The sequence below is a fragment of the Poecilia reticulata genome, chromosome 20 (assembly GCF_904066995.2).
Source record: "Poecilia reticulata chromosome 20, P_reticulata-male-v2, whole genome shotgun sequence".
Classification (NCBI taxonomy): Eukaryota; Metazoa; Chordata; class Actinopteri; order Cyprinodontiformes; family Poeciliidae; genus Poecilia; species Poecilia reticulata.
The window spans coordinates 8,116,059-8,135,074 of NC_088849.1; the positions used below are offsets into that span (position 1 = coordinate 8,116,059).

General features: G+C 39.0%; 1 protein-coding gene across 7 annotated transcripts in view; it reads right to left on the minus strand.

The window, feature by feature from the left end:
- Window positions 1-19,016, minus strand: part of col11a1a (collagen, type XI, alpha 1a) — a 95,003-nt gene that overhangs the window by 23,124 nt on the left and 52,863 nt on the right. For all 7 annotated transcript variants that reach the window (XM_008438345.2, XM_008438344.2, XM_081601432.1 and 4 more), the window contains 11 exons: window positions 16,454-16,507; window positions 16,005-16,058; window positions 11,360-11,413; window positions 11,169-11,276; window positions 8,458-8,547; window positions 6,095-6,148; window positions 2,500-2,607; window positions 2,304-2,411; window positions 1,270-1,323; window positions 691-744; window positions 440-547 (listed from right to left, as the gene is read on the minus strand). In XM_008438345.2, the coding sequence (XP_008436567.1) occupies window positions 440-547; window positions 691-744; window positions 1,270-1,323; window positions 2,304-2,411; window positions 2,500-2,607; window positions 6,095-6,148; window positions 8,458-8,547; window positions 11,169-11,276; window positions 11,360-11,413; window positions 16,005-16,058; window positions 16,454-16,507 (846 nt within the window). The remainder of the gene's footprint in view (window positions 1-439; window positions 548-690; window positions 745-1,269; window positions 1,324-2,303; window positions 2,412-2,499; window positions 2,608-6,094; window positions 6,149-8,457; window positions 8,548-11,168; window positions 11,277-11,359; window positions 11,414-16,004; window positions 16,059-16,453; window positions 16,508-19,016) is intronic.

Sequence of the window (19,016 nt, forward strand, 5' to 3'; positions counted from 1 at the left end):
GTTGCATCCTTTTCTACTCTGAAGGAATGCTGTTTTTGCATTTCAGGCAATAAAATATTTCCCTTCTTGGTTACTTAGAATTGTTTATTTGCATCTTTTAATGCATTATTTATAGCACAAAAAATGGGATTAAGTGGTTCAATAAAAAATCTGCAGAAAATGCCTATTTTTTCTGGATAACTGATTAATCGTCAAAACAAACAACAGAACAATCAAACACAAACAATCACTAGTTGCAATTCGGAGAGAAACTACAAACAACTGAACAAGGGATGACATGGTTAACTTAGACTCGTCCGTTGTGGTTTCTGTCGATAGAAAACCTCTCTTAACTGTAATCTGACCATCCAAAACAAGCTGAACAGAGAATCATTTAAACTACGATGCTTAAGCAATAATGCTGATTTATTATCTTCTGACAGAAGAGAGTGGTACCAACCTGTAGACCGATAGGACCCGGGGGTCCAGGGAAGCCTCTCGGACCCTCGTCTCCCTTCTGCCCGAACATGCCCTGCTGACCTCTGGGACCTGGCTCTCCATCAGCTCCCTGGCAAACGACACACACCTTACAGCTGCAAACCATGTGATGATGTTTAATCTGTGCTTTTCATCATAAATGATTTGATTGGCGTCAGCCGTTCTCTATGTGTTGGATGGTGTTAAAATGCACTGAATTTGACATGGACTCACAGCAGGACCTGGGGCTCCAACGGGACCTTGAACGCCAGCCGGTCCTGGGGGGCCCTGGGAAAAACGGAGTAAATAACGTGTTGGGAGTAAAACACAGACATAATAACATGCAGTACTCCAGATGCAGATGAAGGAGGCCGGGTTCTGTTTCAGAACCACTGCAGGAAAACGATCCAGAACTTTTTAAAACTGCTGACATCAGCTAAAAGTTCCCGCATCATCAAAAGCAGCGCAGATTTCATTAAAAAAATGCTGAGCTGCTAATAAGATGATGTGCTTTACATTATTGAACCTAATTTACATCTTATTTGTGATTTCTATTATCAATTCGGTAGTTTTTGGGGTTTTTTTTACAATGAGAGAAATGCTGCCTTGTTCAGTTTGATGCTTTTTACCAAACAACAAATTCGCAAAGATCCATGCGATTCACTTGCACTGCGTCGTAAAACTGAGTTAAACACCGCTAATTCTTATAGTGGATGTGATTTATTCCTGTTGTGTGAAACGTAATCTAATCAGAACACCCGGCCAGCTTCATGTGAATACGAGATGTAGATTCATGCGTTTTTCATAACCCACCTGCTCTCCCTTGTCACCTTTGCTTCCTTTCTGGCCCGGCTCCCCAGCCTCTCCCTAGAAAAGACAAACACACACACACACACGCACACACACATAGTTTCAGATCCAATTTTCTTCTTTTGTGAATGTCAACAAAATCACTGACAACCCCGCAGCTCAGACAAAAAGCCAATATGTGTGACGATAATCCTGGAAGTTCCGTGCGGATGAACAGATATGGAGATGTCCATTTCCTGTCCAGGTTAGAACGCAGGAAGCCTCTCAAGTGACGGCTGATTGGCAGCTCCGGAGAACACCGGGAGATTAAATCGGGGTTTCAGCTCTGCATTTCCTTCAGCCGAGATTTGTCTACTTCACGAGGCAAGTTTTTTTTTTTTTTTTTATCGATTTTTGTCCAGATTTTCCCCTTCTGACAATCTTAAAGATGCCCCGATTATTGGGACAGCTCTTATGATAACCTTAATAGATATTCCTGCCTTGTGCGGTGTGCTAAGAGTGATCTGCTTCGCTCGGAAAAGACGTCGGGCCACTACGATCTGAAATTGTGAATATTCAATATGTTGGATTGGATAAACGAGGATGTAGCATGTTGAATGTGACATGTAGCCAATCAGATGGAGAGGGAAACAGAGGGGAACCTAAAAAACACAAAACAACTGCTGATGGTGGACCAGAAAGTCTGGTGGACGTTAGAGATGTCTTTATATTGTTTTTCTCTGGTAAATATAGTCCAGAAACTACAGCAGTTGCTTCTTCCTGGTCGGCCATGTTTGTTTACTCTGAACTCATGTTTGGTCTCAAAAAATTTTCCGTCAAACATTTGAATCTTGGTGCACACCTGTCAAGTCTGTGTCTATGACCGGTGTGTCTTGTTGATTGAATGTCAGTTCACGTGTGGTGAGTGCGCTCTCAAGTTTAAAAAAAATCGGACACCAACTTCAAAATCAGATATCAGCTGAGTTTTCCGTTTACTTTGTCTCATTAGACCCAAGTGTTAAAATATGGAGCTGATGAGATCATGGTGGCAGGCGGACCTTGTCACCGTCCTCTCCAGGTGGGCCTTGAGGTCCAGCGGGGCCAGGAAGACCGACAGGACCCTGGACACCGTCACGGCCGGCCGGGCCCTGCGGCCCTTTCTCACCCTAGAAGCACAAAGATGTTTACTTTTAAGGTTATAATTACAAGCCACACATCAGTGGGTAAAACTATTTTTGGGAACAACATACTCACAGGAGCACCTTTCTCTCCAGCAGGACCTGGAGGACCCTGAGGACCAGGTCTACCAGATAAACCAATTGGGCCGGCTGGACCAGCATTACCTCTCTCACCAGGAGAACCCTTCAAGCATAGAAAAAAAGAAAATCATTCTGTAAATAAATCCCTGATTTTACTGAACAACAGCTTCTGCCATTAAGATCCTGGCAGACCCCGCTGAGTTCTACCACTAATGGATCAATGCACACATAAACAAACCCTTTAAAGGAAAGTGAGAAACAGCAGAGGCAACACACAATAACAGGTGCCTTTTAAGTTCTAATGAAGCGGCGCTGCTCTTTTATAATGCAGTTGGCATTATCTGCTGTCCAGGGGCTGACGCCTCAGTGCTCCTGTTCGCTCGTGCCTGCTGCTGAAAATACCTTTTCTTGTTGTTGTTTTTTTTAACAAAAACAGACTGTTGTTGTATTTACTGGAGCTACAGGAAGTCGGTGTTTACCTTTGTCCATAAAACACATAGGTAAATACTCCATCTGCCTGACTCCACGCTCCTTTTGTTCCTATTCCGATAGCAGCAAACTACCACATGCAGCATTAACGTTTTTCTCATTGTAATACGTCTGACTTTGCATCTATTCATTATTAGCTTTTTGATGTGTTGTTACACAGTTTTCTTTGAAACATATGAACAGAAAAAAATTATACGGTCAGCTTAAAAGATTTGATTTGAGAAAAAGGAAACAAATGTGTCCGTCCGTCCGTCCGTCCGTCCGAGTAACTCCAAGTAAGTAAACCAGACGATTTAAAATACTTCCATACCTTTGACGTTGCGCTGTGTTGACTTATTAGAATAACTTTTCACATTTTTAGCTTCAGTCTAACATCTTCTAGCTCCATTTTGTCACTTGTTGCAACCGTACTGTGAGTCAAGTGCAAATCTTCTGGAGTTTGCATGCGGTGCGCTGCGCTTGTTCCAGTTGAGGTAACTCCTGCTCCAAATTTTCTGTCTTTCTTTCACAGTGTAAGCTATCTACTCCTCTATTTAGACTAGAATGAATAGATCGGCACAACTTTATGTCATGCATTCCTGTTTAGTTTTCTCTCTGCTGTATGTATTGTAGATTTATTAAAAGCCTAACAGGGAAAGCTGACCGTCAACCTTGTGATTTTGGCTCGACCCGGCCTGAATTTCGGATCAGGTCCAGGTCGGTTCTACTAATTTTCTATCCTGATATCCTTCCATCATGTTTCATTATATTCACGGAGAACTTTGCATTAATTTGAACATACGTCGTGGAACAGGATGTTTTCATCATAGGAACCTCTGTTAATAATTTGAAAAAAAAACAAAGACATTTCCAGAGTCAAAATCAGGCCGTTTGAATACAACATGTATATTAGTTTTTCAATCATTTGAGCAATTTCACTTCAAGGGAGAACTTTTGTGCAGTCGCAGCTCAGCGCTACGAGCTACGCTGTGCCATTATCTCAGTTTGCTTTGTCTTTTTAAGTGCTGCTGCATGTGAATTGAGAGAAAAGCTTGAAGTTATCAAAAAACTACTTAAATAAGTACAGTTCTCTGAAAAGGAGAAAAAGAAAGGAGCGTGGATACATTCCCCGGCTGAAACCTCTGGGATTGATCTGGGATGTGTAGGAGGAACTCCCAGGCTTACTCAATATTTTGACTCAGCATATGGATGCTTCATGGCTGTGTGGTTTTATTGAGAGAGCATTTGTTTGTTTGCTTCTCTCTTTGTGTGCCAGGAGGCAAGAGAACAAATAGTCTTGATAGAGTACCCTGCTGTTTTTGCAGGGAACGGCACAGAAGATGTGGATTTGTGAGTCTGAATGCATGACATCTATTTGGTTGACCCCGAACAACAGAATTAATTTAGTACATTTAATATCCCCTAATGTTTATCATAAAATCACTGACTGAATTTTAACATTTCTAATGCTGCATTTAGCTAAAATGCTGTATTTAGCTAAAGTTGTTTGTTTTTTTTGACAAATACATCCAGTACCTTGCATGAGTATTTATAGCCCTTGTACTTTTTCACCTTTTTGCAACTTAGTCGCAATATTTACTGAGCTATAACTCTGAAATAAACTGTTACTTTATTACAGAGGCCCTGCTTTTCTTTTTTTGGACATTTATTATTGCTGGCAGTATTCTTTTTACTTTTGGACATTTATTATGACACGGAGCCATAGCAACGAAGCAGTATACAACCGGGAGCAAATGATTAACATTGCAAAAGCTCAAATAATACCTCAACTGCGCAAACAAATCCCAGATTAGCAGAGAAGGAGGCGTCATGGATGGAAAGCAGGAGCAAAGAGGAGAGAGAGAAGGAGGAATTTAAAACCATCTCCTCCAACAATCATGAGGTCTTTGTCAAACACGTTGGCGAACCTCCCGGCCCTAACGAAGAACGAGCTAAAGTAGCCACTTTGTCCTCGACTCCAATGTCTTTCTGCTGGGCTTCCTGACAGACTCAAAGAGGAGCGGCAAAAGAAAAGAAGTGAAGGTGTCGTCTGTAATATGTCCGTCTGTTGTCTCTGTGACCCAGATATCTAACTCTTAGCATTTAGCTTAGTTAGTTATCATAGCGCCCTCTGACATCCCAGCCTCAGGTATCACAGACCATGAATGTGATACAGCATAGCTCAGTGGTTGCCATGCTGCAGACACAACACTCCTATGTACTTGTGGCAATATGTAATGATTTTAATTACGCCTTTCTGTCTGTCACACTTCCAAAATTGGATTTGTTTTATACAAACGTCAAAGATTCATACATCTCCAAAGAGAGACCTAATCTGTTCATTTAGTTTTTTTTCTTCTCAGAATATAAATGTCATGTTCCCAACACATCTGTAATGAAGAAACTCCAAGAAGGTGGTCAGAGGAAGCAGAGGAAGGCCTGCAGGGCTGCTTAGAGGTTATGAACTGGATTGCTCTGCGCCAGCCACATGGAGAAGATAAGCAATGCCATGACTGAGTGTGTAATCTTGAGTTACAACTGCATTTAATTAAACCCTTGCATAAATAAAGTATTTAATTTAATTGTGAGTGCTTTGATTGGGCAGTAAGATGCTATATATACCATTTGTTTTACCGCTGAGATTTAATTGTACACTGGGTTTACTAATCAGGCGATTTGTGAAGGTAATTTGTTGCAACGGATTTATCAGTATCAGAGTAAAGGAGCCTGAATTCACATGCATTAAATATTTTTAAAAGTTATTTGTAAAATATCTGAACACAACAGATGATTGTTCTGACACGTAAATGCATTGTAATGCCGGCACACTCATTCATTAGTGCATGTGTGAGTGAAGTTTATACTTCAGTTCCACTTTAGAAGAACGCGGTACGACGATGACAGACGACAATAAAAAAACCCTGACAAGTGAAAAAATATATCACTCTTATTTTTGAGTCAGGAGCCAGAAATAGATTGAAACACACACTGATATTTTTTTTATCTAAATGATACAAACCACTTTTAAGCAACCTGTACTTGTAAGCCTTAAAGCTTTTAACATGGTGTACAGATATTAATGACAGTGTTGTCAGGAAATGAGTAAAATCCAGAGTACTTACAAGAGGACCGGGTGGACCTTGGGGTCCCTCTCCGCCCTTCAGACCAGCTGGGCCCTGAAACAAAGAGAGAAACAAAACTGACCGTTACAATCTCCACATCTGGCAGTAATAACGCTACAATCTCCACGCTGGATCTCAGTACAGGTTTCATTAAATGCTCCAACTGTCTGCCTCTGTTTGCTGGTTTGTCACTTAATCCCAAAACGACAAGAAATGAGTGAGCGGCGAAGAAAATTCAGAGCTTCTCACCCTCCACGTTTCAAGCCATGAATTACGATTGACATTTTCATTCTGGCAGAAACACGGGCTTGAATAGAAAGTCTGAAAAAAGTAGTAAGGAGGTTGGAAATCATCATCATCATAAAACCCACTTCATGGAGTTGGCTTGAACAGCTTCATATAAAGAGCATGTTTGAAATGGGTTTAGTGCATTAACACATAAGTGAGTCCGACTGAGAATCAGAAAAACTACTTCAACTTTAACAAATGTTTGGCTTTTTCTTTTTTTTTTACGCGTTTATAAAACTTAAAAAAAGGGAGAGGGGACTTCTTCCTCCTAAAATGAGGCAATTACTGGAGCTCTTTCTCATTGCTTTCTTCAAAATCTATTAGTATTATGAAACTGAGTCATGGGAAATGTTTTAAAAAACGAGATAGGGGCTAGAGGGGCGGTTGCCCAGGGTGGTAATGAAAATGGGGAATAGAGATGATTTATTACATTTTTATTGGTTTATTTATAAAATTAGTCTCATTTGACTATAGTTGTAATTTTCTTATCAGATTGTGTTGATTTTACTCAAACAGAAACAAAATGATAACTTTATAGGTGTGAAGTTGGATATGAAAGACTTTCAGCAAGTCCAAGAACATTAGAATTTTAAAATTTAAACAACTGTACTTTCCTCTGAAGGTAAATACACATGGCATGTTTTATACTGTACATGTCCTCTGGGCAGTAACTAGTTACATTTACTCAATTACTTTTACTTGAGTAACTTTTGGGGAATAAAAAAAATACTTTTAGGGAGTATTTTTCTACACTGTACTTTTTTCTTTTACATGAGTAATTTTACTATGAAGTGTTGCTACTCTTATTTGGGTAAAATTACTGGATTATCTACCCACAGAATAACAAACAAATATGTTTTAACCTAAAATTCACCTGTCAACTTAGAGTTTCATAAGTTTTATATTGTAAGAAATTGATTTGGAAAATAATTTTCCCTGATTTTGCTACATTTTTTTCATTTTGGTCCTTAAATGACTAAAGCCTCCACTTAACTTTACATTTTGGTCCATCTGATGATGTCAATTTTAAATATTAAACGATTGACATTGTGATCAGTTACTCAGTACTCGATTGGCCTTTCTACCAAATACCTTTCTTACTGTTGCATGAGTAATTTCCACTTTTTACTTTTCCTTGAGTAAAAATATGTTGAAGTACCGCTGCTCTCACTTGAGTACTATTTTTGGGTACTCTTCCCATTTCTGCTCTGTGGATGAAGAAAAAAATTCAGAAGTCATCCAAATGTTGAAGAGCTGTACTGTAAGCGAGAGTAAACAATTCAAATCCATATTCCTGCCTCTGTGGTTGTGTGGCAAAAAAATAACAAAACATTGCATGGCGTGTGCTTTACTATATATATCTATCATGGTCCAACATGTGTTTGCATGCATGCACGAGTGTTTGTATATGTGTGCAACACCCCAGTGAGCTCCAGAGCAGCACAAGGCAGTATGGGTAATGAGTTTCTGCAGTCGGTGGCTGCGTGCTGGGCTAAATTACGATGGCAGGAAACAATCAGGCGTGTCCTGCCGAGTTCGGCTGACCTTGAGGAAACGCTTTGTTTCCCCGACAGTGTATCCGTCCCGCGCCACTCCAGTCTAATTGCCAACATTTTTGACTTAATTATTTATTTACTAAATAATGCATGTGGCAACAAAATGCCGCGCCTTCCAAAGTGCTGGCACTGACGAATGACGAAACAATAGGTGTCCTTGAGTTAAACTGGGGAAAAGACTTTTCTAAATAAGTCCCTAACAAATCCTAAATGCTCTAAAAAAAAAACAACAACAAAAAGAGGCCCGTTATCCACTGCAGCGGTCTAAGCCGTGGATTCTGCGGCAGTGTAGCAGTGCAGGAGCAGCGCCTGTTCATTTGTTAGATGTCACTTCGGATTTCCTCCCACCAGATTGACTGCTGCGAGTGCATTCCAGGGCTGCTGCCTCTAATGAAGTGAACAGCTCCAGATAGGTGCGGGTTCATTTGTTATGTAGCTGTGGTCTATCACTTTCTACCAGCAGGTGCATGTGGAGAAAAACTGTGACGGATAGCTGCGGGTGAAGTATCCGGTTCTTACCGTGGCACCGGGTAGACCTCTCTCTCCGGGGAAGCCACGAAGGCCCGGCGGACCGTCTTTACCAGGGGAACCTTGTGGTCCAGGATCACCCTGCATGCACAGAATTTTTTTTTTTTTAAATTATTATTATTGTTTGCAAAGTGTCAGAAAATCAGCTGAAATATGTCAAAAATGACTGGATGAACATTCCGGACTTAAATTACGTTTTATAATGTCTTAACAAGAGAGATGGAATTATATATTAATATCAAAGTTTAAATGTTTTTTGCACACGAACGACAACTGTGAGCTATTATTAAGACAATGTCTGACAAAAGCTTCAAGGAATCACTATCTGAAGAAAATTCCTAGATTTCAGCCACTTGTGTGGTTGTAAACAGTTGCTGCTTTTGATGACGTGGGTTTCTGTCCAGGGCGGCACGGACTGGAGGGCGAAACAAAAAAATTAGCTGCCAGTTTTAGACAGAAGGAGTTTTTCATTTCATATTTGCATTAAGTGCTCACCATTGTGCAGAGGACTATTTACTTATTTTATTTGAACAGTTGAGATCGTCTTTGATCATATCAGCTTCAGACGTCGACATATTTCGACTGGTGAGGATTCACAACAGGGAATTTGTAAAGTACAAATTAAGATTTTTTATGTTTTTACTGAATTTGCTTCAAAAGTTTATTTCTTCTTTGTTGCCAGAGCGGACTTTGGCATGGAGCCGACCTTAAAGTGGCTGGTGACTCATGTGACATCACCGTTTGTTTTTTGTTGTTTTTTTCAACTGAGTCCCCAGAATAAAACAGGTAAAGTGTCCAAAACAACAAGCGCAGAAATTGGTCACTAATCATCAAAAAATAAATAAATCTGTGTTGCATTTGCTATTTCCTTTTTTACTGAACTAGATTCACAAAGCAAATTACACTAAATACATGAAGACCGTTTCAACAATGGGAGCAATTTGCATCGATTTCTTTTACATCAGGTCATAATTATTCTTATATTTAAATTTTTAACCAAACTTCAAGACGAACATTTCACTTTAAGGAATAATGTCAGAACGACATTTTTAGCTGAATGACAATTAGTTCAGAAAAACAACACAAACTAAAGTTATACCTTTAGGAGAGAATAAAAGCTGTCAGTTTATACCGCATTCACTCGCAAGGAAATCAGAAAAACAACAAAAAACGTGAAATGAGTTACATCTATTACCATTATAAAATATTCAATGGATCCAATCAGAAGGCTTACATTTCGTATTTTGCATAATTTCATATGGTTATTTTGAAAAGCTCATTTTAATCTAAAAACGAGTCTCATCGGAACGCATATCCAAATTTACCCAATGTAGGTTTAATGTAACTTCACGTTTTTTGTTTCCAGTAGTGAATTACTGTCGATATTATCTTTATTTATTTTCCATCTGGTGCGTTTGAACTCAATTCTCACAAAAATCATCAAGTCCACAAAGATTCTATATTATGTCCTCCATGTCTAAACACTGACTGCGCATCAACTAATGGCTTTGTACTTTCCTGCAGGAATAGAGGCGTACGTGTTTCGAAAGCACCAGGCGAACCCTAATGGCCCATTAGTGGCATTTACCTGAAGCAAGTATTATTTTCTATTCATCAGCGCAGCTGCAGCACAGTCAATGAAGAGGCATTACCAAATCTATCAGTGTTTTCACACAAACAGCCACGGTGTGAACATTCGGTCAATGAACATATAGAGGAAAAGATTCGGACTGAAATGAAAACTCATTAACGCAATAAAGTATAAATATATATAAAAAAAAGGAAACCATTTCTTTCTCTACTATTAATACATACTCATTAACAGTTTTTATTTCAACAGCTCTTTGATATTTTGTTCCAAAGGGGGGAAAAAAGCGCCAAAAAACTACTGCTTTTCTAAAGCAATGATATTTGAATGAAGTGGTGGAAAAAACTTCACCAAACTGCAAGTGTGTGCGTGTGTGTGTGTGTTTTGACTTTTATCTGCACACTGTGAAGCCCAGACGAGCGGGCCTGAGAGGTTTTAGACGATTTGGTCTCTGCTGCCAAGGCCTCGCCACAGTGACACTGGCATACTGATGCACAGGTTTGAGCGAGGTGGGAGGGAAGCGGAGCGGCGAGTGGCTCGGGGTTTGGATTGAGCCGACAGACTCGATTAAACTGTCTGCTCGGAGGAGACGGGGAGAAAATAAAAAAAAAAGAAGCTCAGAGGGAGGCGGGCGGGCGGGGCCACATTGGAGGCTCCTGACAATGAAGGGCTGGTCTCAGGTCTCTGGCTCTACTTTACAAAAAAAAAGAAAAAAAAAAAAAAGTGTTCTCCGCTGCTAATGGGCTCTTCTAAATCGCCAGACTGGGAACTACAAAGAGGGAATGAAAAGATCTGAGCTACTTGAGCGGAAAGGAAAAGTGAGAATCTTGCATTTGATTTTGTCCGAATCTCTTTCTAGAGACGACACTCCAAAGCATCCAGTTGTCTGTTGAGTGTTCGTGAGTCTAAGAGGTCATAAATCTTTGGAAATGTTCATAACATCTAAACTCAGTCATACACTGAACAATTTTCATTTTATTTGTCTGATCTCCTATGAAACACCGTCTGGCATCATCTATTATGAATCTCCAAATGTTCAGGCATCTTCCTCACATAGTTTTCATATTTATTGTTTGCATAGCTATAGTTTAAGTATTTTATGCTACAACCATACCTTGGCTCCCTCCTTGCCAGCAGCACCAGGAAGACCCTGCTCTCCAGGTGGGCCTGGGGGTCCAGGATGTCCTCGCTCACCAACAGGACCGGTCTCTCCAGTGGGTCCCTTAGATGATCACATGTTTAGATCATGACATTGGTCAAATTTTCTGCTAAGAAATAAATCTATGGTTTGAAAATCTTTCTTACCTGAGGCCCGACAACACCTCCTGGTCCTGGTGGGCCAGTTTTTCCTTGGAAACCCTGAAATCAAAATGGATGTTGGTTTAATACGCTGTATATTTGTTATATATTTAATATTGGCTTCTTAATTTTTGAAAACAACAACTCAATAGTGATTAAAATCTGCAAATAGCGTAAGCAGTTTTTATTTCAAAACGTAAAAACAGAAAAGTTTGTAACTCAGCTAACTCGATTTTAAGCGATAAAACATTTAATATCTAACAAGAGATGAACTGTTAACATCATGCATGTTGGAAATAAGTAGATAAACTATGTAGACCTAAAAACCAATACGTATGAATTAGATCAACTAAAATAAATTGAGTTAGACCAGGATCACCTCCGTTAATCTGACATAAAGATGCATTACAGTTTTGAAAGTACAGTATTTCCATTATATGAAAAGAATCATGATTAAATGACAAAATACACCAAGACTGAGTTTCCTGAACTGACTCCAAACTACTTTTAAATATGTTAAAATTAACATCAGCTGAATGTAGATAAAAACCGTGGGTTTTTTTCTTGTGTAGGATTTGATGTTTTGCATTCAAAACAAAAAGCAAAACTGATGACAGAACATGTTTATGTTTCAATGTTAGGTTATATTGGAGATCCTCGTTTTCTTTTTTTCCCCTCAATAAGGATCTCAATCGATTTGGAAAAAAACTCTGAAATTAGTTCAACATTCAAGATTTTTCAGGAGTCAGAGGGGTTTTTGTTCTCTCTGGGCTGTTGAAAGCTAGATATTAAAAAATGTGGCTGAGAAATTAGCAAAACAACGTGGTGATTTACTGAATAAACGTGATGCATCATACATGCAGCAGTTCAGACTGACAGTAAAATCGTAAAAAATGTGATAAAAGAAGAAAATTACACTTGACTAGACACTGAAAAAGACAAGAGTGCCTTTCAGGAGCAAAATGCATTAGCATTCGGGTCTAAACTCCACAACATTCCCAGTAATTGGGCAGAAATGGGCAATTTTGCTCATTCGGGTTCGCATTTTAATGGCATGACCACACAGTTAACTCAGGTCTTTCGCTAATTTCGAAGACCCTTGAAAACGTACTTTGTAAAACAACCTCCTGCTAGGTACATTTTTCCAAAAATGAACTCCTTTTGCTTGCTTTACTTTCTTTTCATAGTATTCTGACGTCTCTGTTGAAACGTCTGGAGATTTTAAGCCGTAAGGAAAACGCTACAACAATAAAAACTCTGCTCAGGTGATAATTATGTTGCGCATCTACAGGAAACCTTTCAAATCCAACAGTTTTCAGGAGCGGCGGCCCCACGACAGCGCCGTGTGCTCTGGCGTCCCTAATTGATCTCAGAATCAAAGCAAAGGTCTGATCTCCTCTACGTCCCTCGAGTCGCATCTCAGGTGCTCTACAAAGAAGAAACCCTCCACTTTCTAATTAGGTGACTTCCTGAGGCACATGATTTAATTTGACGGCGTCACAGGAGCTGAACACAAACCTGTGCTTAGCTTTTCAGATTTTTATATATAAAAAAAAAAAGTTAAACGTGATGTGTCATTTTTGCTTCTGATTGACAATTCTGCACTAGTTTGTGTTGCCCTGTCACACAAAATACCCCAAAAAAACATTAAGAAAGAAAAAAGAAAAATCACATTTACATAGGTTTGTGTTCGTAACGTGACAGAAGTTTCTCTACTCAACAGGCGGTCTGTCGTCAACACTAGTTGCGTTTCCAATGACCATATAATAATTGCTCAAGTTGAAAATGAATTTGGCAATTTACAAAAAATAGAAAAAGAAACAGTTTTGGGGGCAGGATGAGGTGGGGTTTTGGTTTATTTTGCAAAAGTGCAATGGGAACGCTTTTTTCCGCATCACACGAGTCCAAGAACCAAGAACCGGATGATGGCTTTGACGCAAATCACGAAGAAGACCATGACCATGACCACAACGACGATAGGAAGTAGTTAGAGGATGATGGCTTGGCATCATTTTTACTGACTTATTGTGTGAACAAATGTATTCATGTGTGATTCTAATTGCCCTTCTTCTTTAATGGAAACACCAAAATTGGAAAATTGTGTTTTCTTTCTACGATAAGCACTGCAGTTCTCACGCACATGGCCTTAGCAAACAGGATTCCACCAGTAGACACTTTAAAGATCCGCTTTGCTGAGTCTCTGAGAATGGCGAGGCTAAAGTGAAGTCGTTCAACTGTACTAACAGCTTCAAGCTCACACCGACTTCTTCATTTTGACTTTCACCTGACTTTTCCAGCTTGATGTGATCGCCCAATCCCTCGGTTCTCAAATCCATAAGCAATTTTCAGAGGATAAGTTGATTTGAAACTTATCATCCTAAAACCAGAGAAAGATTTAGATCCGGGCGTTCAGGAAGCCAATCCCGGCTGACGCGCGGTGTGTCCCCGGGCTTATTGATCACAAGACTTTGTCATTCAGGGTGATGTATTATTCAATGAAGCACCTCCAGGCCAACGGCGTCGCAGAGGAGATGCGGGCGTCAACGCTTGATTTGCACTTCCTGAAATTCGGATTGTTTTGCTCGGATCGGACCTCTTTATTGCCATGATCCATTTTCATATTGGATGCTCGTGTCGCCTGTTTGCCAAGACGTAAATCTGCAGCCCTTAACTCCGCTTAGAAGTCAATCGTTACGCCTCGAGGCGCGGCGGGCGCAGGGAAGAGCTTGCTTGTTGCGCGCCCCGTTATCTACAGGGAAGGGGACAGGTGGAAGCGGAAGCTCTAATAACGGAGTTGACGATCCGTCAGGCCCGCAGTGAAATTTATCGTCCTCAGAGACTCGTCGAGCAAAGGTTCACTGACGCATACTAAGTGCAGGGATCGAAGATGATAGCAGGGGGAATGCAGCAATTGCAAGATGGGATCGAATCAGGTTTTTTTTTTCTTCCTTTCCAGTGGGGTAATTCTTATACAGTAGTCCTTGGGACATTCCTGATGTGTCAGTGCAGCTTTACTTGAGATTTAGTAAAGATATTAGTTATTAGGGGCTGGAGGAAGCTGCAGTAAATCCATGTTAAACAGTGCAGCAGTTTTCAGTTTACTTCTATTTTAAGGATGGGAGTTCTGCTAAGCAATACACAGCATCAACATATAAGCGAGCCCTGTTGATGTGTAAAAAAAGTCTTTAAAACTCTTCTGATGTATTCACACAATTTCACACAAAATAATTACACTAAAAAACTAAAAATCTTATCCAGTATTTCCAATCTAGTTACCAGCGCAAATATCTTGATATATCTGAAAAGACAAAACTAGCTAACGTGCAACTTTTCAGCAAAACTCCAGAGTGTGTTTTAAGGCAATATTTCATCAATGTTAATAAAAAAAATAACTAGATCCATTGGCAGATTATTTCCCATGTTATGAGTGAAATAATCTGCCAGTCAAACTAGTACTTTATCATTGATATTAAGGGTATATTTACTTAAAAGGAGCTACTACATCTTGTCGAAAAGTTATTTGTAAGTTATTTTTGTCTTACTCCAGGTGTAGTAATAATATATTTGCTCTTAAAATGAGACCAAAAATACTTGGTAGGATTTTGTGTTTTTGCAGAATAGAAACTCGTCTAACGGTGAGTTCTGGGGATATTTTTTCCTCTTATTTGGATGTGGAAACAAAAAAAAAAAAGTTTATCGTTTCCATAACTGGGTTAAATCTAGAAAAGTAGACGTTTTTTTGTCACCAACATCTGCATTTGTTGAACGTCATGTTCTCTCATCTTTCACATTTTGAAGAGCGGTTGAGAGAAACAGCTTCTAAAATCTACTAAAACCTACAAGCGTAAAGTACATAATGTTTCACAAAACTGTTGAAATGCCCCTTTTTGAACGTAAACTAACAAGGCCATGATGTTCAGATTCTGTTTCGCTCAAAAACAAAAAATATTTTGGGCAGAAAAATTGAAAACTTTGTTTAAAAGTGCCGTATCTCATAAGTGTGTCCACCTTTTAACCAAGCTTTGTTGAATCACCTTTGGTTCGATTCTAGAATTCAGTTTTCTTCTGTTCACATCTGCCATCATTTATAGAGAATCTGATGAACCTGAAGTAAAGTTCAGTTGTTGTTTTTTTTTGTTTTTTTTTTGTGATATTCCTGACGTTTACTCATTTAGCTAAAAACACAGTTGCTACAGCATCAAAAATAATGGTAAGGTACAAAGGTAGCAGTCAGGAGAAGGATACAACACTTACATTTAAATTTTACCTGCACTTACTTTATATAAATCACTAATGACAATTTTATTAAAATCTATCTTTTCTCAATATTCTTTTTCTCAAACTAAAATCAAAAGCAACATACATTTAAATGTTGAGAGAAAATTACGCTGTTGCAATAAAAGTCACATTTTTATAATTTGTTTTACCCTGGTGCCAATAAATGTGGAGAGTCCACATTTATAGAGAGCCTCCTTTGACAATAATAATAGTAAACGAATATTTCAACTATAAGCTCTATCATATACTGAATCAGATATATTGTGCGGTTGAGATGTGTGAAAAAGAGAGTAAATCTTCGCAATAAACGCATTTACAAATAATGAGATTATTCATATTTTGGATTCCCATTCTGTTGTGCTAATGTCCTCACCGTCTCTCCACGCTGTCCAGGGTGTCCGGGAAGCCCATCCTTTCCAGGTGGTCCCTGTTGGAGAAAAAATAAAAACACTAATAACTACAACATTATTGACCATTATATTATTTACAAATCAATACTGGTAGTACAAAAGCCTCTCTGCTCAGATGCTTATAACTGTCCATTTGCAGTTCATATTTATTATTCAGAAAAGACAAATGTCTAGACTTTCCCAAGTTCTATAATTGTAAAAACAAACAAATAAATTACCACTTGTTTGCTGTCTGAACTGAAATGTGAGAGAACCTTCATGAAAACTACTCGAGTCCAAATAGTTCTCCGTCTGAATCAAGCCTAATGTGCGTTTTGAGTTTCAATAGTGACGGACGGTTAAGACTGGAAGAGACGCTAATCCAGAGTTCCTGTCGGAGGTTCTCAAGTGAAACCAGAGAAGAGTTACTCACAGGGGGGCCCTTTGGTCCAGGGAAGCCCACTGGCCCCTGAGGTCCTTGAGGTCCCTGCAACCAGCAAGAAGAAATCCTATTAAACTGCAGCAACTACACGGTATTTAATATGGGTTGGTGCAAAAACTGGGAAAACTGCTGAGTGGATCATAATTAATCCAACCAAACCTTCTGTAAAGCAAATAAAATCTGCACAATTAATCGACAAAAATCATTTCTCACTGATCTACGCTGTAGTGGAATCTCGTTTGGTGTTTTTCTGAGTGATAAAATAATTTTTTTCTTTTGCTTTCTTTCATACAACGTATGAGAAGTAACTACAAGTTACCTTTCATGTGGTAATATGTTGTTTTCTGCCTTTGTACACTTAAACATATATATAAAACCAAACTGTAATAAAGCTTACAAAAATAAAGTCATCTCATTTCCTCTCATCAAGCCCCGAAATAAAAATAGATTTGATGACGCCGAACTAGACCACATAAGTTTTCTTGCTAATAACAAAAAGACTCCATGTTACCTTCAGTGTTTCGCAAACGCAGCGTGTCCCTTACATTTCTTCACATCTTGTCAAACTTTGACTATATTTTACATGACAGAATAGTGCATAACTGTGAATTGTCCTCTCTACCCTGATGCTATTATTAGTTTTTCCACGTTGTCTATGATCTGTCATCAAAAACACCAAAGCAAAACACGGAAAGTTTAAAGTTGCAATGTGACAAAATGCGGAAAAGATCAAGCAAACCGTTTTCTGCATCTCTTTAAATATCAAAAACATAACTGTAGTAAGCATAATACTAAAAGATTTTTTTTAATTACTGCAATTCTTGCAATATATTTTTGTTTCTCTATGTGTAAAAAAAAATAAAAAAATTAACATTTCAAAAAAGAACAGGGATTTTACAGAACGCTTGAGTCAAACAAAACAGACGTCGATTTTTGCGATCCAAAAATCGCAAAAAACGAGCTAAATATCGTCTTTGCCGTCGGCTCTGTTTTTATTCACTTGTTCTGTGGTTGTGCATACAAAAGATGTTTAAATAAACCTCTCCGTTTCAAGTCAAGAGGGTATAAACGGTCAGGACTGAGGCGTTTAAGACCTTCCGGTTTAGCCAAGTGAAATGTCACATCACTGAATCTCAGACTTGCCCTCCACCCACAGAGGATCGCAGGGCTGAAAAGGTCGATGGCTGCCTATCAGCATCTGCAAATCGGAATCACGAGAAGTGGCATATCAAGCTGCGCTCTTTGGGAAGTTTTAAAGAGCTTCGGGGAAAAACATTTTTCTTTTAAATTAACAGAAGTTTTTTTTTTTTTTAGAAACTAAGCTTTGAATGTTGAAGATTTGTTGGTTTACAAGCTAACTTTAAACAGGAGTAAATAAAAGATTACATTTTACTACACAAAGATTTATCACAAGGCCTGAGGCGATATATTAGGAGAGTCTAACAACAACAATAGCTACCAAGTTGACTCTTCTAAGCAAAGGCGCTTTTACAGAGTAAAAAAGATCTTCAGCATTTTGGTCTCTGGCCTGCGTGAGTTTGAATTCATTCCAGCTTGCAAAGTTTTTAAGAACGACTCCTTCTCCTCTCTGTCTCCGCACTAAAAATGCAAATGCGGACACAAACGAAGCATGTGCTGCAGCTGATTTATCGGTTAAAGCTGCTCCTTTGTGGCTTTTGTCTCCAGATTCACGTCGGAATGTCACACTTCCTCTGTTTAGGAGCGAAATCAAAGAGCGCCAGAACAACGCTGGAAATTCAAGAAGAAAAAAAAAACGTCCTCTGAAAGTTATTAAATATGGCGCACCACTGCTGGGAGACTTTTATTGTGCAGCAACTTTAACTTTCCTGCTGAGTTGGGTCACCCAGGGCTGAAATGTTTAGACTGGGAGCGTTTTCATTTCTTGGAGAAATACACTTTATTACAGCACTGGGAATACAACTGTTGAGATTAGGATTAAAGAAAATGTCAGGAAACAAACAAAAAAAATGGATGTAGAAAGCGTAGAACATGACCTCAGGGATCAATTTAATTGATTTAATTAAATTCTTTATTATTTTAATAATATTTCTCATGGATATTAAATCTGTGAGATATACCAAAGGGAAAAAAGTAAATGTGCTACACAGGATGTACTGTAGTGTGCAACATATTTAGATTCACTTTTATTAAACGTTTTAAAATGAAAAATTTTCAGGAAAATCAATTAAGTTTGCACTTGATCAGTAATGACTGGAACTGAAAAATCCAGAACCAGAAAACAAACCAAACATGGGTTTATATCAAGATGATTTTTTTTTTAGTTTCGAAAACTCAGTTTGCTTTCTTTCAGTCTAATTAAAAGGGGGCTTAAAAACGGGGTACAAAAGGTTTAACAGAGTTCTGGAAAGAAACCTGGGACATCGACACACTTGGTGCCCCAGCCAGCCCCACACACTCTGACCGGCGGCTTCGCGGAGACGTTAAGATGGCAGCCGGGAGCTCCAGCTCAGCGGCCTGCAAATGTCCCATTCTGAGTGCCGCCACCATATTGTAGGGCTAAGTCAACGGGTTA